Raw genomic sequence first — 27,099 nt, forward strand, 5'->3', positions numbered from 1 at the left:
TATCAATTTTGAAATATCTACTAAATATATAGTATATAATTGCCATTTCAAGGCATATATATTATCCCTGGCATTAAGCAAGGCTGAATAAACTATCTAAATATAGGCTACTCTCTGCAATATTCATTTACCTTATACTACTTTATTCTGTTCATACTTACTTGAATGGAAGTTCCGTCATGTCGCTATACCAAAAGTTGAGCTTTTCTAGTGGCATCAGTCGTTCAATGTCAATAAGACAATCAAAATTTATGGCTTGCAGTTAACCAATGAATATCTGACAAGAAATTCTTAAAATCCTCTCATGAATGAAAGGCTCTTAAGATTCCGTCTATAATGGATGATACAGTGCTGGACAAAAGTTTTGACTCATCCTTACATTTCTCAAGGGCCTTACATGCATTTCTTCAAATTGTCATATACAGATCAATTTTAATTCTATCAAGGCCATTTTTTGTTGAACATGATGCTGAACTCTTATTGATTACATGATACAAATTAAATATTAATATAAATATTACATAATATGATTAAAGTATTAAAAGATTAAATGACTATTTTATTAAATTTTTTGCAAAAACTGGCTGTATTAAACACCCCATAAAGCCGAAATCCAATTGTGATGAGATTTTTCTTTTTATCTTTTATGGAATTTGAGGAATTTCTGGCATTTTAGCAAAGAATGTGCATTAGACAAAGCCTTCCATAGCATATAAAAGTTGCATCAAACTGTGGATTTTTTATACTCTAATTTTCCGTTTCTTTATACACTACATGCACACATCATGCCCGCCATGCTTTCTGAAAATAAGCAAGGAGTAATTCTGCCCATAAACACAAAATATGTTTGCCAAAAAGATAGCCCAAAAAGTTGGATGAAGTGAGAAAGGTGTAAGATCAACTGTGAAGCGTTGGAATTAGACTAAAAGCCGTAAGCGCGTTCCAGATCTGGAAGACCTTGAAAATCATCTGAGCACTTGCCAAGCTGTTTCTTGCTGATCGTCCTAAAACCAGCCAAGAATTGGCTAAGAACGTACAAGTGGTAATGTTGACCCTAGAACAGTTAGAAAGAGACTTTCGGCCAGGTAATTTAAGGGATGCAAAGCAAAGAGCAAACCTCTGCTGACACAAAACCATCAAAAAAGAGTTTGGAGTGGGCACCAAGTTGCACCTGTTCTGAACACATACTGACTGGAAGAGAGTTTTGTTTTCTGTTGAATCAACTTTCACTGCACAGAACCATGCAGGTAACAATTTTGTGGAAGACCAGGAGAAGAGTACTGACCAGATTGTATCCTCCGAACAGTCAAGCACCTAACTTCGGCGATGGTTTGGGGTTGCATGAGTGCATCAGGAGTAGGACAATTAAAAGTTTGTGATGGTTTGATAAATGGAGCAAAATACACTTGAGTGTTGAAAGATGCTAACATGCACTTGAGAAATCTTTACCGACAGAGAATTGTGGTCGTTCCAAAATGACAACGCGACCTGCCACTGAGTAAAAAAAATCAAAGAATGAATGGAAAACAACAAAGTGTGTTCCATCAACTGGCCTGCGCAGAGTCCAAATTTAAACCCAATAGATAATCTATGGCAGATGATTGAGACAATTATCAGCAAAGAAAAGTGCTCAAGTAAAAGGGAGCTGATAGAAAAGATAGTGAGAGGCTGGGACCATGTCATCACTGTAGAATAATTAGACAAACTTGTTAGAAGCATGCCAAAACGATGTCAAATGGTTATCAAAGCCAAGAGCAGTGCTATTAAATACTAAAATGCTTCAAACAACTCCAGGAACTTTTTTCAGGGCCACCAACCTATAAGAGAGTTAATTTTTAACCTTATCTTTGTCACATACAAAGTTTTTGATCAAGATTAATGTTGCAAAACATAAGTCATAGTAGACGTTTTTCGTTGATGACATATATGATTGCGGAAATCTTTCCTGATCACCTTTGATATGTTTATAATAAAATATAAACCTATTTCATTGCATAGCCATTATTTTTCTGAACAGTTTGATATTTAATTTGCCATGGTTTGAACCAAAATTAAAGCCAATAACCTCTAACACATTTTCAATATCGTCAATAATGCATGGTGAGTCCAAACTTTTGTCCAGCACTGTACATTTCTCTGAGTTGGTCGTCGTTGTGTATGTACAGCTAAAGCTATTTTATTTCTTCGGGATAAAGAATCTGTATTGCAGATGATTCGATCTCGGGCCATTCGGTTAATCAGTCCGAACCCTTACAAAATCAGCCACACAAGCTTGATGGATTCATTAAGCGATTTATGTCACTATATAGGAGCAAATAGTCTACTGCTTTCCGATACGATGCAGAATTATGGCCTAATGTCATGGAGAAGCGGTAGCTCTTATTAGTAAGCTAACTCAGAGTATCCATTGGCATTGTGTCAGGGTAATAGCGAGTGGCATGCAACTGTCATTATCTCTCATTGTTTAAGACTGATTGTCAAAGTTAATTTTTAACACCCAGGCAACGCTGGGTAGCGCAGATAGTATACATGTATGTATATATATATATATATATATATATATATATATATATATATACATGTATACATGTATACATATATATATATATATATATATATACATGTATACATGTATACATATATATACATATATATATATATACATGTATACATATATATATACATGTATACATATATATATACATGTATACATATATACATAAATGCATATATACACATATATATATTTATATATCTATATATAAATATATATATATATATATAAATATATATATTATGAATACGATATGATACATAGGTGTATATATAAAAATATATACATGTATATATATATATATTTCTCAAAGTTGGTCGTATGCATATTTGTCGTTTTGATTGTCCAGCTATAGCTAGTCTTTTAGCATCGCGCCCACACGGTACCGTGCCCCTGTCTGTCTACTATTTAAATGGCAAAATGTGTGTGTACGTGTGTGCATGCTTGTGCGCGCGTGTGTGTGCGTGTGTGTATGCGTGTGCGCATGTGTGTGTTTGTGCGTGTGTGCGTGTGTCTGTGTTGGTCCACCTAATAGAGCGGTCTTTTCTTCTTTCGTCGTCGTACAAATTTCAGCCGTAAAAGAGAACTGAACCAATATGATATGAGTCGTAAATAAATAATAGAGCGGTCTTTTATTCCATTTTTGTCGTGCAAAGCCAACTGAATTAGTACGAGTAGTAAATACCATACTTTCAGACTATTAGCCGCTACTTTTTTGATAATTTGAGCCAAGCTGCTTATATAAGGGTGCAGCTATTCTGTGGTTTTTCTTTCACCGCTAAGGCGCATTAACTGGAGTCTCTGGTTAGTGCACCTCTAGCGGTGAAAGAAACAATCAAAACAAAGCCTAACGGTAATGTTCCGTTACGCATTAGGTTAAAAAGTGTAGGTTAGTACTGAACAGTGCACAACAGCACTGTTCCGTTTTAAACAGCAACGTTGCTGCCACGTTAAAAAGCACTGTCATAAGTTCTGTGGCTGACACAAAGATCCCTATATAGCTATAAAAATGTACTACTTATCAAATAAATTAATGAATAGTAATTTACATGTAATTGATATTTACTGCCATTGTGTACCGGGAAGGTCACATGAACATTTATTCCTTGTGGTCACTAAAAAAAAACGCTGTTCTCACCTGCTCAATTTCTGCATCAACAAGGTAAGTGCTTGTTATTCATTGTTGTATTGTCTATGAACTACCACACCTCCCCTACATAACCCTTTTATTACTGTTCATGCAGAAATTTAGCTATCGGCTTACTGCCAGCCATTTTGCCGATATTGCTTCATGATATGCATACAATAATTTTTCAATTTCAAACTCCATCTACAACGTTTGTTTTGATTATATATTTCACTTTGCCAACATTTTAACAAACAGTACTATGCAAAAAATTCATTGAATCTATACTTTGTGCATTGATAAAGTAATGTGAAGATATAAAGCTAAAATGATCCTCTACATAGTTCCTTATTCTTTCCAAACCATTACTTTTAACACCATCCGAGTCAGTGCTGCTATTCATACTTTGATTAATTGCGTAATCACCAAAATCTGAGTTGGCTATAATGTCATAAACATAAGTAATTTTTTTCTTACTCGAAGGCGTTTACAGAACATACACAAAATATTTTCGTTTTGAAGTTGGAAATTCCCGAACAAAGAGTTGAAATTAGACTTTAGGCTAATTTGATAGAAAATCTTAGGACAACACTGTCACTACCATAAAATTCCCAAAAATCATTAGTTATGTGATCTACGAATAGTAAAATTCATTTACTAGGAATCGCTAGGAACAGCGCAAAAATGTGTCTACGGCGGTCGACCATAGAAAACGCATAAATGAGTCTACTTCAGTGAAAGGGTTAAAAACGTTGGATTTGCTACTGTTTGTCATAGTAAACATGTTCATTTCTTTCTACAGCGGAGTTAGTTTTACTTTTTTTTTAGCTACGAGTACTACAGCTACTACAGAACTTGCACGGGTACTGCTACTGCGTTTTACCTACTAAATTTCTTTTTCAAAATAGTAAGTACTTCTCATTCAATGTTTTATTGTCTATGAACTGCCGCACCACTACTATTTAAAAACATTATAGTTGCCACTGTTCGTGATAGTCAACATGTTCATTTCCTTCAGCAGCTCAGTTACCTTTTTGTACCAGCTTCGAGTAGGCCTACTGTAACTTACTACTACAGAACTTGTATGGTTGCTCCAAGCATTGCGAAAGGCGATGGTGAGAAGAAAGAGAGGGGCTGGTATCAACTTACTGTGACCCTGCTTCAGCCATAACCAGCTCGTCGTTGCCTGCTCAAAAGCAGGCACAAGCTGAAAACCGTTTGTTCATACACCCGACAGGAAAACATAAAATATTGTCTGTCCGCAAGTGTTGCGTTGAACTAACATTGTGTTATTGTTATGTCATGCTTTCATTGAAGAAACATTATGTTATTGTTATGTCATGTTATGTTCTTCAAGTTCAGATATACGTACCTAGATATTATCCACGTTCAGCATTTTCTAACATATTTTCAGTATATACATGTATATATTTTCATGCATGTGTTTTCCTTATTGTATCTCATCAAAAGGCTACCATGTTGGCGTTATATTTTATTATTGTAAGGTGCTAATGCAGTATCTGCCTTGAAATCATACTGTCTGTGCTGTTATACATATAAATTTATTGACACAACAACATTACTGTTTGTATATACCATGTCAAAACACAGACTATAGAAAAAGGACTGGTGAGCCATGATTAATGTTTTAAGCATGTAGAAGTCTCCATTCAATAAATGCTAGCGATAGCAAAATGTTTTGTAGAATTTCTTATAAGATGCAAGTTTTTTCAATCCTGCCAGTTTGAGGAACTTCATTTTGCTTAGCAATGTCAATTTCATTATCAGTTCTCTGTACACAATTAGGGCAACTATGATTTGAGTGGTTTGATAGTGATGCATTGTAGACTAGCTTTAAAACATATTGCCAATTTCCATTGTTTTCCCAAAATTATTTACACGTATGACTGCCAATGTGTATGCATAGTCTGATCAGGGCAAAAAATTTCAGTAGACTCCATTTTTGGAGTTGTTTAACAGTATGAAAAAAAACTCTCAATAAACCTCTTGCTGCGCATGAATCTGTTCGCGTGGACGGGTAATGCAGCTAGCGGTTCGAGTTTGGGGTCGCGGCGTCACTGGAGGATATACGTGGAACCTTTTTGCTCCAAGTGCTGTGAGATTCTCCAGACGTGATGCTCAGGATGAATGAGTTGGTGAGTGCGAGGCGAGTGATTGCAAAGTGATTGACTGCTAGGCAATTGATTGCGAGGTGATTAATTACGAGGCGATTGGTTGCGAGGCAATTGATTTTGAGGCGAGTACGAGGCGATTGATTGTAAGTCAATTGGTTGCGGGCGCGAGGTCATTCATTGCAAGGCAAGTGCAAGGCGATTTATTGCAAGGCGAGTGCGAGGTGCTAAATTGTGAGGTGATTGATTGGGAGGCGATTGATTGCGAGGCGGTTAATTGCAAGGCGATTGAGTGCAAGGCGATTGATTGCGTTGCGAGTACAAGGCGATTGGTTGTGAGGCGAGTGCGAGCCGATTGGTTGCGAGGCGATAGATTGTGAAGCAAGTGCAAGAGCGCGATATTCAACTGCTCAGTGGGCAAAGACTGGTCGACCGAGTCGGGGACTCATCAACTGCAATTATAGACTGGTATTAACAAATGAATGAAGCTAGATGCATGAATCTAGAATATTTGCTAGATTTTACACGCAACTAGCTGCAAAACACATTGCAGATTTCCATTGTTCTTTTCAACATCATCAACATGTATATGTGTATGCATACTCTGATTAGGGCAACAATTTCAGTAGAAAATTAGTTGTTTTACTGCAGGAAAGACAACTCTCAATAAACCTTATGCTGCACGTGAATCTGTTCACGCAGGCTGGTAATGCAGATAGTACAGTGTATTTAAACATTTCTCAAAGTTGGTGTGCCTGTCTGTATGTGTGTCTTTCCGGCTATTACCCAAGCTGATTATTTTACCAATGCGACTAAGCGTGATGATACCCCTGCTAAGAAATATTTCTTTGTAAGGTTCCATTACTATATTTGGTCTCAAGGCCAATTATTCTCATACAGACAAATAAACTGCATTCATGAGAAGAGCATCGAAATTTTAATTCCTTTTGGTCAGACAAATTACCATATCTCATTTTTACACTTGCACTAGTATCAAGAGATAGAAGTATTGTCATGTTCAAAGTTTTGATGGATATCTTCTGGTGGAACAGTAATCTTTTTTTAACACACACTTTCTATTTGTTACTAATTCAGCATATTCAGAATTTTCATTTAGTTTTCTTAGTTCGTAATATTTTTATCATTACTGAGTGATCTTTTATTGTACTCATAGCAAAACTGACTTAATTTAGCTACTACTTGCTAATTATTTCACAATTACATCTAAACCATTTTAGTTGTTTTATTTTTTGTAATTTATTGGACCTACACTAAGCACTTTCCTTATTACATGAAGTTTGGAAGTTACAGTTGTCTTACAAAGTTCGAAAACCTTTACAGTTGTTTTTATTTTCTCTAATAGTATATTTTAATTTCAGAAAACACTTTCTTCACCATATGTAGTTTGCATGATAAAATGGCATATGTTATTGTATGTTTAACACAAATAAATTTTGTCCACGGAGCTTTTTATTACTCAATTAACGCTGGGTTGTACCGCTGGTATATGCATGAATATATTATCCACGAGGGGTAGAATCAAAGATAGTGACATGTATTACTCCGGCCTGGTTGACTACTGTTACAGATATTATGGTTGCCTATGCCTGTTTGTTACAGATTTGATTCACTGACTAATCTGAAAGAACTGGATATCAGCATGAATAAACTGGATTCTGATTCACTTGTTGGAATGGGGAAGCTGATGTCATTAGAAAAGCTTTATATGTGTTCTTGTGACCTGATGAAGCTTTCATTTAGGTCAGTGTCTATATAAACTCTTTAGACCGACTTGCTAGAGTTCCATGCTGACGGATGTTTGCTCCCTTATCAGTGAAACTTTTTAATGAGATTTTACGTGGAGTTTAGTAAGTTTTGCTAAACTTTTTAAAACTTTAATTTTTAGCATGTCATTATATATTGTGTTATCTATTTAAAACATAGAAGAAAGATTAAAATGGGATATATCGGCACATGATATATGAATAACTTTTTGATATATTGTGGTGACGTGAACTTCTGCTGCAAAATGACGACATCGTAGCCAAAAGATACTAATGAACACGTATGGTGAGGCAGCATGATGTGACATCTTATGATTACTCATTGAAAAGAACACATTAAACTGCTTTGGCTTTTTACGCATGTCATATCTCTCAGTTTGTATCTATTCAGTCATATTGTAATAACGAATACAACTCCACAGATTGTTGCTTTTGGCTTTTCTTTTTTTCTTTTTGAAAATTTACGCAACTACAATAGCTTAAGACTTAAGTAAATCTTTACTGGTTCAAAATGCCTAAAATTTATCAAATGCTAATTTGGAACGGGGTATGTTAGTAGGACCATTTGTGTATGGTATGAGATAGACTACATAGCTATTGTAGTATTTCCTTTCTAAACCACTTTAATTAAAAAAGACATCTATTAGTTGATATGGAGGTATTAAAATCGTATCCATTATTAACTGTTTAACTCTGGCCATCCTTATCAGCATCAGTAACCTTGGTCTATTTTGTCTACCAACAGGATTTTTTAAAAATTTGAATAAACGTATTTAAAAATGTTCATAAGTCAATGATTATTGGTGAAGCACTTGTGACAAAGCCAAAAATGAACAACAAATGTTCTTCAATTAAAATCTAAAAAATTCATTTAATTTTTAAAATCTTTAAACAAAAATTTCCAGTAGCATCATATTTATTTAGGGCTTGTTCATAATTGTTTTGACTATAATGACCTGCAAAATTATAGTTAGTATCATTTAATTCTTTATCTGCATCACAATAATTGATCACATACCAACAAACGAGCCGTATTAGTTTTTTCGTGACAACATCCCAGTAAACTGTTTTTTTTTATCAAACTAAGTTGATTATGATATTTGATGAAAACAATTTGTAATAGGTAAAGTAAGTAAAATTTTTGGGCTAATATGGTGTGCAACAAATAATTTGATTGGTTTATGGTGTTGCTCTGAAACAGGCCTTTGAAACACTGCTATGTAGATGCAGGTAAATTGTTCATCAGGGTCTCTGACACACCCTATGCAATGCAAAAATACTGGAAATTAGGATTTTAAATGTAAGGTTGAAAGCAGTTTAATCCAAATAACATTGCATCAACATACATCTGCCGCAGTCAATAAATATATCGATATTTATGGAATGATATTTAAATTTTATGTTTTACCTATTTACTGATCAAAAACTTGCAACTCTATTTGTGACTAGTTAAGTCCATCACATTGGATACATTGATAATATGTATTTGATAGAATGTGACTAATAGAGTTTTACTAACAACAGTGATTATCTTAAACTGGGAAGTGATATTTTAATTTTCTTAATAAAACGCATTCAGCTGTCGATAATAGGATTATATCACATCTATTATCTTTTCTATCATATGAATAACATCTACCATTCCATCATCTTGTTTATCCGTATATTCAAAGCTATGCTGAAAGCGTTAAGAAAAAATATTGCCATGCACGGGAGTGGAACCAGGAGCATCAGGTCCCAAACCAACTGCACTACCATTGTATCATTTAGTCACATTGTCGTCTCATGAGTTACTTTAGCATACACCAATTATTCACGGAAAATTCTTAAAGTGCACATGGCTGGCTGGTTTACTAGTTCGTATAATAGTCCATATTTAGATAATAAATGTAAATAATAATTTAAATTTGATTAAACAAAGGTTATAATGTAATACACAAAATATTAAATCTAAATTATTTAATTATTGTTAGTCATTATATTGAAAACATACTTTTCTAAATCAAGTGGGTGTAAAAATTATCATGTAGAAGAAGGGTAATAGTATTCATATTTATGTTGCTATAGCAAAGTTAATTAGTCTTCTTTTTAAGGTTTGCTTAATTATAGATGCATTTGTGGATTGAAATTAAACGTGTATAACATAATTTTTTTCTAACAGCCATGAATGCACATTAACTCACTTATTGCTGTTAGTCAAGCACATACTGGGTAGAAGAGTAAATAAAAACTATATTTGAAAGGAAAAGTTATCACCAGCTTTAGTAATTTTTACATTGCAAATTATTAACTCTTCCACTACGGCAATTAAATCTTACCGAAAAAATATTCTGCCCGCATTAATAAAACGAACTTTTCGAAAATCCGATATACCGCTAGTATTTTAGCAATATCTCGAGAATAAAAACAGATAATGTTTTACTGTAAAATACATATTAAATGCATATGTAAAATGGTTATTCAGAACAAATTTTCCTACAAGATAAGTATAAAATGACTTCCACTCTTGTGCAATATCTTGCATTTTATTTGCGATGGATGAACGCAATGTGTTTTTACTTGCTATGACGATGACGATCTGGTTTGGCCGTTTTGAATAATAAATAGAAATGAAATAGTTGAACCAAAAAATTTTCTTTTAGGTGCAGGTAATTGGCAACACGGTCGTTTCACTGGAGACAATGTTTAATTGTTTTAGCAAATGTGTAGGCTTAGTAATGAAAATAAAAGTGAAACCCTGTTGATAAGCCGATAGATCGTTTTACGGTTAGTACTTTTATCCCCCCGGAATGTTGATAATAATTAGCCAAAAAAATTTTTATTGATAGCAAGTGCTTGGCAACAAAGTTGTTTCACTGGAGACAAAACCTGATCAGCCTAGCTAATGCATAGGCGTAGTGAGTAAAAGAAAAGTAAAACAATTTTGAAAAGCCGATATATCGGCTTACGGTCTGTACTTGAATTACCACGAAATCCGATATATCGGCTTGCGGTAGCAAAAGAGTTAACGGAAATGCACTCCTACAGAAAAGTGTATTGACTGTGAAGATCGTCTGTGTTCATACATGCCCTCATCAGTATTGCTCTATTTAAATAAATGTAAAGACAGTTAATGCTAACGAAACCAATTCATAAGGATCACTAAAGCAATTATCTGTATGTTATATTTTGCCAATAAAGTGTTTCAATTATTTTTTTGAAAACGGTGATTAGAATAATTTTGAATTATGGCTGCCAGTCTAATAATTATAAGTTGAATAAGAGGTTTGAAGTTCAACAAAAAATATTTTTCCCTGCTGTTTCACGACCGACTATTGATATAAAAATTTTCACATAAAATAAAAAGTTTGTCTGGATGGCATAATCTTGTGATTATTATTATCATGCTAGAAATTTCCATGTGATACAGCCCATGACAAAATGTGATAATGGAAAAAAAGAAAGGATACTTCCAGTTGGGAAATGTAATATTAACAGTCAAATGGCACTGCTGTGCAATAGGAGAGCTGCAATGGTAGCTGTAATGTACTGGGTGTTATTACGCACAACAAACAACAATAATTAAAGGAAAATGCTACATGTTTATATCTCTCCCCTGCAATAAAAGAAATGCAATACTAGAGCTGAATTAGCAAGCTTATAGCAGGAGGATAAAATTATCAGTCTACTTGCAAAAAAAATTTGATTTTAGCTTAATTACAGCATATATTATGGTCAATAAAGTGAAAGCACGTTGACCATTAGTGCGAAAACATAGTTCTGAGAAAACTGGTGTTAAAGTTTGAGAAACGAAAACAAATGCACAATTCTTTTTACATTTTAAGATGTCATATCAACCAATATCAAGAAGATGTGATATTTATCTAGATTTTACGATTTATATCCAAAAAAATATGTTGAATTTAAAAATCTAAACAGATTTTTGCTGGCTGTCATAGAAATAGATGTGTATCTATAAGAAAAAGTATTACTTAATTTTGCAAATATTAAAAACGGCTTGGCAGAACTGCGACATTGGGCACAACCGTAAATATATCATCAACAAAGTTTTTAGAAAAATAATAACCATAGCAAATTGCACACCATTGGTCACTATATACCTCAATCTTGTAAATTTGAATGATCGTGAGTTATATTTAAATTATAAGAAAAGCTGCTTAACCTCAATTTGAGAACGTTTTAGAATAAAATTTTCATCTTTTGGCAGGGATCGACAACGAAAAAACAGAAAGCTACTTCTAGACAATATACCATTGAGACCTTGATGACAAACAAAACATTTATTTTATTTTTTTCTACTAATTTTCATTATACTGAACAGTTTAAGATGCAATAAAATGCTGATATTATGAAAATAAAAAGGTTTTTGGTGAAATTCTGTTCAATAATAATTTCATAGATGTTTAATAGTAGGTTCAAAAATCTGGTGATTCTAACGATAAAAATATTACCCATAAGTTGCCTGGGTACATCAAATTTTTGATTCATGGCAGCTAAAACTTGTACTACATGCATCTATTCCAGACCAATCCCTCTTCAATTTCCATGGCTATTTTCAAAACCAATATATATTATGGGAAGTACAATACAAAAACTTTCATAGAACTTCACATTTCAGGTTGTCATAAGAACACTGAATTCTATTGGCTTCTCTCAAGTTTTAAAGCACTAATGAGTATATAGTTATGACCTTGTTCAATTATAAAGGTGCTTGTTAACTTGTATTACTCCTAGAATACTTTAATATTAATTATGAAACTATGGCTAAGTTGAGCGCTGGAACTCTAGAGTACATTTTCCTTTTAGAAAAGTTTTCAACTAGTGTCCTTTGAGAATAATTTTGGAAATTCTACAATTTCTTATCACCTTTGAAAAAATTATTCTAAATATCGGATCTGAATTTTTGAGGGTTATTGGTTGTATTTCTCTGCAGATTAGTTATAAACAAGCCTAGTGCAGTTCATGTTAATTGAAATTTCTGAAGTGCCCTATTAAGTGATGAATTCCGACATGCATGTGTGAGACATTTCTTAAAGTTTGACTTGAAACAAAAGTTACATCGTAGTTGTTTGGGCAAAGAAAAATTCACCATATTTTACTCTGCTGGGTTGCAGGTTCAAAATAAATAGAAATTTTATTACAAGCTCTTAAAAGCGCAAAATCAAACAGTCGATCACAGTCATCAAGAACACGGTCATAGGTGGGAACCCCTGATTTTGAGGACATATTGAACTATATGTAGTTATTGTTTTGACAAGTGTTGTTATCACCTGAAATGAAAAGTCAATAAAAGACTCAATATAAAATGACTTGAAGCAGTAGTTGATGACAAAAACTTTGGGTCCTACCAAAAAACCCTTAACGAATATAGATACTCGCTACTCTACAGTTTCGTTTCAGCTTGGCCCAATCATTTAGTCATAATCTGACCAGGCGACCCTTATTTCCCACCAAATAGTGCGAACAATTTCTGCAACATTTTTCAAACATCACAGGAGACCAACAGGTTCTTCATGTTTATCAGAGGTGGATATGGACACAAATCCAATTTCAAGTCAAGAAATCAATTTACTCAGCAACTTATCTTTTCAGAAACTGAACCGCAAAATCCTAGACTTTACCCATCTGATCGGATTATACATGAATAGACAGAGTAATTTGGCCTTAAAACATTATTAAAACTTGACAAGCTTTTTTTCATCAAAATCCAGACAGGCAAACAAAATGCCGAGCAACAGAGAATAGAACCATTAAGTCGTGCGCATATGACAAAAAAACTTGCACATTTCACCAGCCTTAAGCATTGTCCAATAGCCGAAGGTTTCTGTAATTAACGTAAAAGTGCTGAAAAGTAATCGTTTATTTTTTTTCCGATTTCAAAGTAACTGACATTTTAGACACTCATGAGTACTTTGGTATTCTAACTGATGTCCAACGCAGTGTAAGTAAAGGAAATGACGATGATATTTTTTCTAACAATTCTCATGAGATTATTACAATATTTAATTATAAGAATAATTATTCAATTTTATAAGGTTTAATTATATGAATAACTTTTCGATTTTATAAGATTTAATTAGAAGAATAAGCATTCAAACTTACAAGATCGAAGTATATTATGTTATTATTATGTTATTGTTATTGTTTTTTTCTAAATGCTTTTGTTAAATAGATTTTCTAAAAATCTATATAAACACAGTATCACAAATTCCTGATGTTGTTAGCTATGACGTTTTGAACTGTAAACAAAATTGTGCATTGGTTTTCTATTATTACTGTATTGCTATGTTATTAATATTTGTTATTCTAATAATATCAGTGCATTTTACTTCTTATATTGAATTTATGTTATTGCGAGGGAGAAATATAAATATATAATATTTTCCTTTCATTATTGCTGTTTGTTGTACATAATAACACCCAGAACATTACAGCTACCATTACAGTTATCCGATTGCACTGCAGTGCCATTTGACTGCTAATATTGCATTTCTCAACCATCAGTACCATTTTTTTTGTTCCAATATCACTTTGGTCATGGGCTGTATAACAAGGGAATTTTTAGTTAATAAAATTCCCAAACTTCAACAAGTGAGCATAACCATGTTTGAGAACTTTATTCTGTTGCATATATACTTCAATTTCCTGCTACATAATATTTTATCAGTCGTCAGTTGTAGGGACCAATTTCTCAAAGAAGTATGAAAAAGGTCCAATCAATGATTAGTTGTGGCTGGATTCAAGCTGAGATATTTTTTAAGTTTTCAGTCAAGTCATACTTGAATATGTGATAAACAGTAATGCTTAGGTGATGAGATGTAATAAACAATTTTATATGACAGCTGTATTAATAAATGCTTTGTGACTGTGAAATGCATTTTGAATCAGATGGTTGGGCTGCTCTTTAATTTATAAACCTTCCTTTTTCAAAAATATGTGTTGAGGCTGCGCCATGAGTTTTTGTTTGTGTGAAACAAAAAATTTATTTTTCAGTAAAACCTGCTCTTTGATCCCTCAAATCACTAGCATAATATATTATTAAACATTTAATTGGTTTAAGTGAAGCTAATTGAAAACAAATGCCGACAACCCTATCATTTTCACAAAACATGCAGTAAAATACTTTTCCCGTAATACATTATCTTTTAATTAAGTAGCGTAATTGTTACAACTAATGAAAACATTCACGATATTGCGTCTGATTACATTTCCATAATAATTTACAACATTTACTAACTTTTGATGCATTATTAGAGTAATAAAACTTTGTCATATTAGCTTTCATGGACAATTTCTCTTGTTTTTTTATGAATCAACTGACTTCATAGCTTGTCGAGTAATATTGATAAAGTAGTTCTTCTAGGTGATGAAATCATGTAATTGTGTTATTTTTTACTTACATACTGCTCATAATTGGTTTTAATATTGTTAAAACTGCACATTCAGAAGTTAATATTTTGTGTTTCAATTGACAATTTAATTTGATTATTGTAGAAAGATCTAAAATGAGTATGAACTGACGAGACAGCTCACAACTGCTGACATTCAGTGTGAGAATAAAATAACAGCAGCATGATAATTCACTGACAATTTTAGAAATTTACAAAATATGCTATAATCTACAGATTTAGGTTTTAATCTGTGTGATTAAAAATTTTAATGGGAGGTATAACCACATTTGATAAATAAGTCATGTTATGTTTCAGATGTAATTCACAGAACAATATTTCAGAGTTGAATATAAGTTGCAATAAACTGTATCATTTTACACACTGACAAGTTGGTGTCACCTAAAGCTATAAACAAACATCAAATACTTTATTCTTATTGAATAATACGAGCAATATGGTGGATATTTACGACTGTTTGTTACGGAATCGATCCTTTCACCAATCTAAGAAAGTAGAATGTCAGATCGTTACATGTATTACTTTTGCCTGATTGGCTATTGTTACAGATATTATGGTAGCCTATGTATATTGGTTACAGCTTTGATTCACTGACCAATCTGAAAGAACTGGATTTAAACTTGAATAAACTGGATTCTGATTCACTTGTCGGTATAGAAAAGCTCGTGTCACTGGAGAAGCTCATGTTGGGGTCTTGTGACCTGAAAAAAACTTCCATTTAGGTCAGTATCTATATACACTCAATCGAACACCTTAGCAAGGTTCTATTATTCAATTTTTTGAGACACTGTTTAATGAACATCAAATGGACTTAGTAAGAAATTAGAGTTAACTACTTTTGTGCTATTTTTCTATTGCCCTAATGATAATAGTACAAATACAAGTAATAATGTTATAATCTCTAAATGAAACTTCTGACACTTCACAAATACTTTAATTACTCACAAGCTGTTTATCTTCATCTAACATTCACTTGAGCCAAACTAGTTAATTTCAATAAATTTTTATTTCTTGTGTCGGCACATGGTTGTGTGTACCTTTAGCGTGCAGGTAACAGTGATTAATTCATTAAAGTTAAGTATCTCAATCACAATCATTTTCAAGTTTTCAATAACATTTGTTTACCTTTGTTGAAATGAGATTATGCATGTAACTCGAATTCACTGAAAATGCTTCATTAAAGGTTGTACTACCGTCTGCTGGTGTTATATGATTGACAGTAAGATTATTCATAGATGCGTAATAACAACCTTAGCAACATAGTGTTATCAATGGTAAAGGCTTGTTTCCTCTCATCTAAACATTTATTCTAGGTGACATGGCTATTTATCAGTCACGGATTTTTTTAAGCAAAATTGTAGAATAAATGAATGACATAGAGAATCATTTTCACTGAATGCCTTGCTAATGAATATAGATACTACTTCAAATGAAAAGGAAATTTAATGAGGTAAGCAACGATATTTTTTAAAACGTTAGCATCTCACATCTATTTTTAATAGAGATGGTACCATGATAGGTTATTACATTCTCAGGCTACACCAAAAATGTTCTATCATACTGTTCTTAGATGTAGAGTCTCGCATATATTGTTATTTAGGGTGATTTATTTGTTGTAAAAATAAGTTGCTGGAGCTCTCTGTTGCAGACTTTCATCGTTGATCAAGCTGAGAGACTTAGCCTTATGGGGCAATCCTTTAAATCCTGAGACTCTTGATGAAATAGTCAAGCTTGATTCACTGGAGTATCTTGACTTGGGTTCCTGCCAGCTGGCTAAATTACCAAGCGGGTCAGTCTAAAAACCTTATTCATTGATATAAATATTTTGGAAAAGGTTTTTGGTTGCCTACATTTATTAAATCAAATTTTAAAATCAAATTTATCAGTTTTCCATTCACAACAATTTTGCTTTAAAAAAGATTTATTTTTCCATTAATGAACTAAAACTGTAATAGACATTGGGGTGCTATTGGCCAACATAGTTTTGCAAACAATTTTTCGCATGGCATTTTTAGAAAGTTTTGTATCGTTTTGAATACCAATCACTTCAAATATTTAACTTCAATTTTAAGGTAGTTAAAGCTTTGTTGATGTATCGTTTTCTTTATTTTGAAGAAAGCATGTCTATGTTAGGAGAATACACTAGATTTGACTTTCCTAATTTTAAATCTAACTGTCAAAGTTTTAATGACCGAAAATAATTGAGTGCTCAAATTATTCAATTTGGTTTATGAAACCGAATATTTATCAAGTGGTCATCTACAGCAATATAAAAGGTCATTCAAAAGACTGATTTTCAAAGAGGAACTGCTTTGTTAAATGGGTTGCAGCTTGTGACATGTAAAAGGTATGCATTTTTTCAAGCTGATATTTTCGCTGTATTTCTAGGTAGCTTTGTTCTGAATGCAAATCACTTTACCAGAAAAGTAAAATCTTACCATGAACTAATGAAATAATAATTTTCCTGTTATAGTTAACACTTCTGCCCATTTAAAATCTATCAAAAGAGTTCATGTTGTAACAGTAACTAAATTGTCTTGTTAGACTGTATTGTATTGTATTGCCTATTCTAATATCATTAAAATAGGCAATATGATGCTAATGAACTATATAAATGAATTAGAATATAATTTTGATCCTATGAAGCAAATTTAAATAAAAAGCCAAAGTAAACTAAAAAATAACTAATGTTTTTAGTTTTTAGCAAACAAGTTTTTCAGTAAACTTTTTTTGAATCTGTAAACAAACGTTTAAAGATTCACTGATATAAAACCTGAATATAAACTGATGTAAAACCTGTATTTGAATGTTATTTTTATTTATACACTCTATCTAATAGAATACCACTATGAGAAAAAGGTTGAAAAATACAATGTCATCGTTCAATCAAAGGCAACCACTAATTGACCACCACTTTGACATTCATTATGTTTGGTTTTTATGAACTCTTAATAGAAAGTTATCAGTATAAAAATGTCCACAAATGATAATAATAATAATAATAATAATAACAGCATGGTTGCATCAATGACAGTTAGTTATTTTTCATTGCTGTAGTGTTGCCACGGTTTTAGTGGCGGTGTACCTGAAAAGATCGATGATCACAATCATTGGAACTGCACTCTGATTCAGTCACCAAAATATAAAACATATCAAATGTCTTCAGATTTATCTATGATGTGATTTAAAACCTGATCTGAAAAGTAGACGCTTTGTGGTGAAGAATGAAAATACTCTTTGGGAATGCCGCATTATGGAATTTCAGCCAATGCTATAGCGTATCGAAGTATGTTTTAATATTCGAAAAGATTCACGGCTTTTCTTAAAATGTTGAAAGTGGTACCATGGAAATAATCAATAAATGTACTCGTGAATTGTTTTACTCAAAGTACAATTCACCCTCAAGATATGATTTTGATCGGTTTCAGTGTTGGCATCTTATTGTGAAAAATTGTATGTGGGGGTAAAGAAACTGTAATAATTATATAATGCCAACATCCTCTGGTAAAAATTGTCAAAAATTTATATAAGTGGTGTACATATTAAAAATTAGCTACAAAAAAGCATGTTAACTTTAGTAATTGTAGTTATCCACAGTTGCGTTGTTGTATTTAGTGTATTTATTGGTTATGATCGGCAATGAAATTTTAAATTGCAATATGTGGCAAAGGGCGTACCGTTGACAGTTCTTACTTCCAAGACAGACATACATATAACATGAACTTTGAAATTCACTATAAATAAGTTTATCTTACTAAGCACATACACATGCATGCACACACACACGCACAAAACATCGGGAAAAGCCTAATTGTGAACAATCGGTCATCGTGTTTCTTTTAGGTGTTGTGTGATTTTTTTTAACAAGCAGGATCGTGGTGTCTTTGTAGTTTTAACATAGGTAATAAGCACAACAGCCGCAAAATGTGAACTTCTGAAAAAGTGTTGTTATATTCGTATGATTAAATAGGATTTGTATGGTGAGGTAAAAATCGTTCCGTTTCACTTTGTAAGGTGACAAAATCGTATATCAGGATAATCGTATCCTAAGGGTGCACTGTAATAATGCTTTGAAATGTTGAAAGTGACCCAATTGACATAATTATTAACTTTATCTAATGTTTTGTTTGGAGTATTTCCTTTTTTAACTCAGTCTGATATTTTCAGACATATGAAAAACTATTTAGCACCGTCTGACCTGAAACAATAAATAGTGTTATACTCAGAGTCATCTAGAGCCATGGTCAACACACATTCCTTGATCGACTTGATGATTTGGGTATATGGGTTGGTACGTCCTTGACATGTCTGCCAAAGTTTATAGATGCTCTCTTGTGGTGCCTAGAAGATGTTTAACACACAACTTATAGGTAAGAGCAGTTTAATTGAGTGCCCAGGACTCAATGTAGTAGACCTAATCGCTTGGCACCATGATCCAGGTGCGTTTATTCCTGTGTTTGATGCAATTCAATGAGTTTAATAGTGCAAAATCTCACTGCTCTTCTAGTACAACATGCCTAGTTAGGCATCTTTTTTACCAATTAGCTGAATGTCAGTGTTGCTCAAATATATGTGGCCTTCAAATAAAAGTTGCCTTCAAATACAAGGTGGAATTTTACTTTTTAACCAATTTCCTATAGTGGTGATCAAATAGAGGTGGCCTTCAAATAAAGGTATTGTTCCAATACAGGTTTTACAGTGATAGCACATTACCTAGCACAAATAAATTTAGTGATAACCACATCCTAGAACCATAACGCAGATCCTACATCTTTATCGGCACACCTGATAACCTCTCACAGTGTACTAGACAGTCAAGGTATTATTGATGATAATACATGCAAAGCTTTTGATAAAGTGAATTATTTGCTAATGTTCATAGATAAGATTTCTGTAGTCGGAGCTACTTTGGTGTAGTTCTCTTCAGCTGTTTTCATTTTTAATTCTTTTTACAAACCAAACTGAGTGACTCTTTTTTTCTCAATATTTGTATCAGTTTACAGAAAATCATTTTTTGCAATAAACATAAAATTTGCAAAAGATTTTCACCCCAATTTCCTTTAATCAACAAATGTTGTCGTTATAATTATCATAAAATTAAAAATGCCCATCTCTAGATTTGTTTATATTTCTTACCATCACTACCAACTTTTATTGTTACTAAACTATTCATGCACGCAACACCAATTATGCATGTTTCTTCTTCCTTTAATAAAACTGAATTATGCTTGGTTTTTACAACACTTAAAAAATTGTGTCAATGCCAATAACTATCTCAACACCTAGACGTGTGAATAGTTTTTCTTTTTTTTAAATTGAGAATAGGCACTACAAACGCAACAAGATGAGTAATATAACTCATAGCCATTTATATCAAACTGTACATCCCATGAAAATATTTTTTGAAGCCACATTTACTATCCATAAAAATATATTTTAATGCAAGTAGTTTGTTTCATATAAAAACTATTATATCAATATTGGGAATGTCATTTAATTTTTTTCCCATCTGCTTTCTTGTAGATCATATTGTTTTAAACTCTGCTGTGTGTGGTTTGTAAAACGTTTGAGTTCCTTTTAAATATTCACCACAGGTCTTTAGTTTTTTGAAAAAATTTTTCCAGTTTACTACATAAAATATCCATATGTCAGGGTCATTTGTCAAATCAAATGAAGTCAAAGCTTAGCTGCAAGCCATCGACACTGAGCAGACAAAGTTAAAATACAATACAAAAAACTAACAACTTTTATAGGATAAAAAGGTTTTAATGGACTAATCCAACTAATTATAACATGCTAGTTTAATTAATATAATATATTTTGATATCCCATTTTACTGGTCAAACTAGCCCACAGAACTTGCTAAAAGGGATGGTCTTACTAAAATATTAAGAGTATACATACCAAGACTAAAGTAAGGATGAAACATTTGTTTGTAGTTTTAAAAGGCTGAAGAAACTGAGAAAACTTCGGCTGAGAAAAAACTACTTTGAAGAGTATCCCTCAGTTCTCAGGAGTTTGCCAAGACATACTTCTATTGACATCAGGGATTCTGACTTTTCAAAACACAGCACCACCAGAGGTATTGCTCAGCCTCCTTATCAGCCACTTTTAGCTGCTCTATCAGACAAATTTGTTACACATTGTAAGTTCACTGCATCAATACTGTACAGTATCCAGTAATTTTGCAGTGTATTACAATTACAATGCATTCTAGGAATTTACTGATCATGCAACTGTGCTCCTAATGCAAATGGTTCTCTGCTGTCTATCGAGCATTAAATTCCATAATACTCTAAAACCAACAACTCATATATAATTTGAATGTACCTTGAACAACCATAGAACCTTCAGGTTTGCTGCAGCCGTAAATTAGTAAAAGTTTGATAATGTGGATTAGCTGACGCTTATGGTACTTCTAGCGCCTTTTACTGTAATTTCACTGCTACTGCACATTGCTTCAAGTCTTCACCCCCATAGATGTTGCTTAAAAGTTAAAAAGGAATATTGATTAAATGCAAAGCTTTAGATTTGACTGCGTTCAATGTTTACCATTACCTAATCTAATCATAAATGTATGGTTTCAACAGACTGAGTGTGCTTGCAATATTTCATGTTAGATGGATTGGCCTTTCCTGGTCTTTTTGAGATGTTGTAGCTGCTGGAAAAATAAAAAAAACATTCCCTACCTTTACTCTCCCACGTTTTTCATACTGTAGGACAGTCTTAATAACAGCTGGCCTTAGCACTTCTACGAAAACATACATCACGAACAATGGATTTCGCACATCAAGTCCAAAGTTTTCACAATAGGATTGCGATGGTGGCTCATTCTTTTGTTAAAATAGTGAGCCAGAGTTAGCTTTCCTTTAACTCCAAATTTATAACACAATATTAGAGTTTTCAAAAATTTAAAATTTTGGTTCTTTCTCAAGTGATAGTTATCAATAGTGGGGGCTCAAATAATTCTGATTGCTATATGTTATTTTGAATTACTATATAGTATATCTTAAAGAATGGAGTTTGGTGTTTTAGTCAAACCGCAGAAACAATAAAGTTTTTCTATCGGATCTGGTTTCACTAAACAGAAAATAATATTAACAAAAACATCAATGTTGTCTTTCGAGTGCATTGGTTTTTGTGTGTCAATTAAAATATAGCAAGCTGAGCTAGCTGAGCTACCCGGCAAGGTCAAAGTATTAAAAATCAGCTTATAAACAATTAGCAGTAATGAAAGTTGCCTGCCACTTCCTATTAACCTATCAGATTGCCAATAGTAATTTTAGTAAACTGGCTAATGACAAGAAATTACCTATACAATCGTCCTGTCTGGTATGCAAAACTATTGGATATGTGCTCTCATAAAGCGACTTATATCGGCAAGTTATCGACTCATTATCTGTGGCCTATTGGGTAGGACATTGGATTTGCAAATGGTAAGCTCGTATATCCAATTTCTTTAAGTACGGATTCTTTATTCTAAGAACTTGAAAGCAATAGCCGGAATGCATACATACGGACATACTTTCATAAATATATATATACAGATATGTATAAATAACTATATATATATACTGTATGTATAATATATATACTGTATGTATATATAAAAAATATATGTATATATATATATAAATATATATATATATATAACTGTATATATAAGGTTAAGTATAACTATCCAAATATAACTAAATATATGTGTATAATGCCAGATATATATCCAAATAAGGAGGCTCATATCTATATAAAAAACCAAGTTGCTTGTGCGTGTCTGTACGCATGTGTTGGTCTAGATGAGTGCGTGTGTATGCGTGCATGCATATCCGTGTACGTATGGGTCTGTGCGTGTGTGTGTGTGCGTGTGCGTGTGCGTGTGCGTGTTTTGGTATGTGAGTGTGCAAGTCTATATAAAAATATATATCACAAAAAGTGGTAATGATCGAAGTTCTGTATAATGTGTTTAATCCAAAAGATTTGTTTATATAGGACAGTCTAAATCAGTTTCTTCATCTAGACTGCTTTTATCATGAAACATAGATTTCTATATATCATGAGTTTAATTTACTAATTATTTTTTTATATTATTTGCTACCAATATTTTCGGTGAAATATCCCATTTAAAAAAAGCAGCTAATATGTTGGTTTGCACATTTTCTGTTTGTAGAGGCTAATTATTACGAGTTTAACCGCATAACCTGAATTCTTATGTAGTCTCCAATATGTCGTCAGCTATATTTTGAGCAAAAGTATTGTATTAAACATAACCTTGTAAACATTGGCTTGATGCACCTCTATTTCTAGAGGAACTGTGGAGCAAGCCGGTAACTACTTTATCTCAACCTAACTTTGAAAAAGCAGAGCTGCTAGAAAAGCATACTTCTAGAAAAGGTGACTGAGTCTTATCCAAAAATATATGCACAATATTATTTATGTATGATACCTATGTATTTATATTTGCTTATTTCTGTACATGTATATATTTTGGTATGTCTGTTGATAGTGCCTCATTCCAGCGAAGATCGGCCTACTTTACACGAACTTCACACCGGAGAAGGAGATCTGGTAAAAAAGCCAACTTCTACAAAAGGTGACTAAATTTATGACAAAATACATGCACAAGATTCTATATTTATAATATACCGCAAAACCTTCAATTGAACTCCACCTGTAAATGAATGCCACTATGAGATATGGTTTGAAAATAAAGCGACAGCCTCTATTTGAACACCACATCTATTTGACCGACGCTTGGACTATCTTTGCTCTTTGTGAACTTATAATATCAGGTGATCTGTGGAAAAATGTACACAAAATCGTATTGTTAATGAATTGTTTACATTAATAACATTCAATTATCTCTTTGTTCAACTTCAAAGCTTTTGTTTTTTTTGGTTAAAACTTTGAAAACAACAGAAATAGAAATAATCAATAACGGCCTCACACTAATACTAATTTATTGTTTAACATGGTTTTGACATTTCGAAGTACACGTACATCTAAAAAGCAGTTTAAATTTGTGGTGTTAGGTGAATTTTGAAAGCAACATCATAGAAATAATTTCTAACTTTCTTAAGCTACTTGTAGCTCACTGCTTAACACGGTTTTAATATTATGACAAACATGCATGTTAAACAGTTTACAAGTTTAGGGCCAAAAGTTACGTTTAACGAGCCAACTTTTATGTGTGGCACTTGGGCTAAATGCCACGCGTGAAAGTTTTGCTCTGTCAAAATGGTTTGAACGCAAATATCGACTAGTGCAGCAGTGCAAAAGCAGATTTGAAGCCACAAAATACTGTGGAAAGTATTGGGAAACTAAAAGATATTCATTTCATCGGAAGCCACAATCAGAACGCAGCTTTTCGATCAAACGATGGTCACATCTTGGTTTTACAAACTTTACCTTTTGTTTTTCCATGTGATATTGGTATGGTTTGTTCATGTCACTTGTTCATGAATATATATTATTTGTATCAATTGATAAATTATCATTATATAACTTATAAATACACAGATTTCTAGCATTTTATTTACACGTAACAGCATTTTTGCGGCTATCTCAACACGGATTACAATGGATCGATACATAAAAAAAACCCTTTTATGGCACATACATGTAAAAAAGTTAGTTTTGGCTCCAAACTGCAGAAAACGTATCAATGAGTGCAATGAGCTTGTATACAAATTCGTTAAATATAGATACCCTAAAAATTCCCTGGTCATACAGCCCACGATCAAAGTGATACTGGAAAAATTAAGGGATGGTTGAGAAATGCAATATTAGCAGTCAAAGGGCACTGCAGTGCAATAGGATAACTGCAATGGTAGCTGTAATGTACTGGGTGTGGGTGTTATTATGTACAACAAGCAGCAATAATGAAATGATTATATGTTTATATCTTTCCTCCTGCAATAGGAGAAATGCAGTATTAGAAGTAAAATGCACTGATATCATTAGAATAGCTAATATTATTAATATAGTAATACAGTAATAATAGAAAACCAATGCACAATTCTGTTTACATTTCTAGACGTCATAGCTAACAATGTCAAGAAGTTGTGATATTTACATAGATTTTTAGAAAATTTATTTAACAAAATTATATAGAAAAAATAATAACAGTAACATATTGCCCATCATCGATGTTGTTAGTGTGACTATAACACTTCAATAGTCATCCAAATTCATAATTAAATATTGTAATAATCTCATAACAATTGTTAGAAAAAAATTTCATTGTCATTTCCTTTACTTTCACTGCGTTGGGCATTAGTTAGAATACTAAAGTACCCTAAAGGGTCTAAAATGTCAGTTACTTTGAAATCGGCAAAAAAGAAGCGATTATATTTCAGTACTTCTACATTAATTACTGAAACCTTCGGCAATTCGAAAATGCTGTTGACTGGTGAATTGTGCACGTTATTTTTTCGTGAAATGCACACGACTTAATGGTTTTATTCTCTGTCGCTCGGCGTTTCAATTGCCGGTCTTAATTTTGATAAAAGTAAGGCTTAGCAAGTTTTAATAACGATTTTCGGTCAAATAAATCTGTCTATTGGTGTATAATCCGTTCAGATGGGTAAGTTTTAAGATACTGTCGACACTTTTCAAAGACTTGGTAAAATATTTAAATAGGTTTATACATGTTTTGTATCAATATTATATTTAAACGACTCCACAGAAAAAGAGTTAAATTTGTTGATGAGATTTCGGTACAAGGGTTTGCAATGTTGTTGATGAATACTTCCCGTGAGTTGTGTGCACATGCATTTATCATAAAACTCTCAAACATTCACTCCGCTCGTTTGGTTGTGAAAAAATAAAAATATTTTTCAAATTTGGAACGAAATGAAATTTGGAAAAGCCAACCAATTGCAAAGAAGGACATAGGCTATAATATCATCGCGGGTCAATTGCAGGCAATATTTAACAACGCATAGAAATAGTTCTTAATTTCTTTATACACATTTAGTAAGACATCTTTGACAAATTAGAGATAATTTTGAAGTTTTATTGCATCCAAAAAGTTTAATATCGCTCCCCTAGAAAAATGTGAGCAAAATATAGGCAAAATTAGCATCACCTGTAATGGGGCTAAATTTATCTTTCGAAAATTGTCACGAGACATATAAAAAATACACCGCAAGCCTCTATTTGAACGCTGCTTCCAATTAATCGCAACTATTATAAGAAAATGTTGAAAAATAGAGCGCCGTAGCATTCAGCTAAAGGTTTTACAATGGATGTACATGTATTTATATATGTTTAATTTTTCAATACAAAAATAGACATATATTAATATGTACATTCATACACTAATTTGGGTATATATAACTTTTCATTTGTATGCATAAGTAGATTCATCAATTGATGCTGTACAATTTAAAAAACTTTATATTAACAAAGTTCTGTACTAAGTATCATCCATTCAGGGTCTGGACTTCATATACACTGAGTTTTAATTATTATAGATTTTCTCGCTGCGATAATTAGTGTTATCAGCAGTTATTCATTGATAAATAGGAATTGGTCAGTTTCTCAAAGTAAATTACATGTAGCTTGTTTTGTGACATTGGACTTGTCTATTCCTGGCTTTTACAATAGGTTAAGTGAAATCTAACCAAAATGGGAAAATATGTAACAGTATATAAATAGGTATATACTATTTTAGAAATATTCTCAAACTAGCTCACAATTCAATTTCGATAGTTTTTTATTTGGAATTTTTCTCTTTACTTTACCATCCATAAACTCTAACTATTTTAATCTATTTTTTGCTGTTTTAGAACAAAAGCACAAAGAAGTGACAAAGTGAAAAGTTAAGGTACTGCCTCTCCTAAAGACACTAAACTTTTGCTGACTCATCCGATGTTAACTCTTGATCAAATAAAGCCTGTATTAATCTAGTGATCGTCACACCTTTAGAATGAATGTTGTAAATATAGATAAAATGTGTTGACTATACATACTTTTATATCTTATTCAGTTACTCTTTTTCAATTTTGTGTTTAAGAAATCCTGTTATCCAAAAATTATTTCTTGGATGACTTTCAGTTTCTGGTTTGTAAGGGATGAACTTGAGTGACATAAA

At 32.6% G+C, this 27,099-nt stretch overlaps 1 protein-coding gene across 1 annotated transcript in view; it reads left to right on the top strand.

The window, feature by feature from the left end:
• Nucleotides 1–23,603, top strand: part of LOC137398051 (leucine-rich repeat protein lrrA-like) — a 35,060-nt gene extending 11,457 nt beyond the window's left edge. Inside the window, exons 7-11 of the mRNA XM_068084151.1 lie at nt 7,433–7,573; nt 15,586–15,690; nt 16,654–16,794; nt 20,945–21,087; nt 23,509–23,603. Of these exons, the coding sequence (XP_067940252.1) occupies nt 7,433–7,573; nt 15,586–15,690; nt 16,654–16,794; nt 20,945–21,087; nt 23,509–23,603 (625 nt within the window). The remainder of the gene's footprint in view (nt 1–7,432; nt 7,574–15,585; nt 15,691–16,653; nt 16,795–20,944; nt 21,088–23,508) is intronic.
• The last annotated feature ends 3,496 nt before the right edge of the window (nt 23,604–27,099 follow it).

The sequence above is a fragment of the Watersipora subatra genome, chromosome 6, assembly GCF_963576615.1.
Source record: "Watersipora subatra chromosome 6, tzWatSuba1.1, whole genome shotgun sequence".
Lineage (NCBI taxonomy): Eukaryota > Metazoa > Bryozoa > Gymnolaemata > Cheilostomatida > Watersiporidae > Watersipora > Watersipora subatra.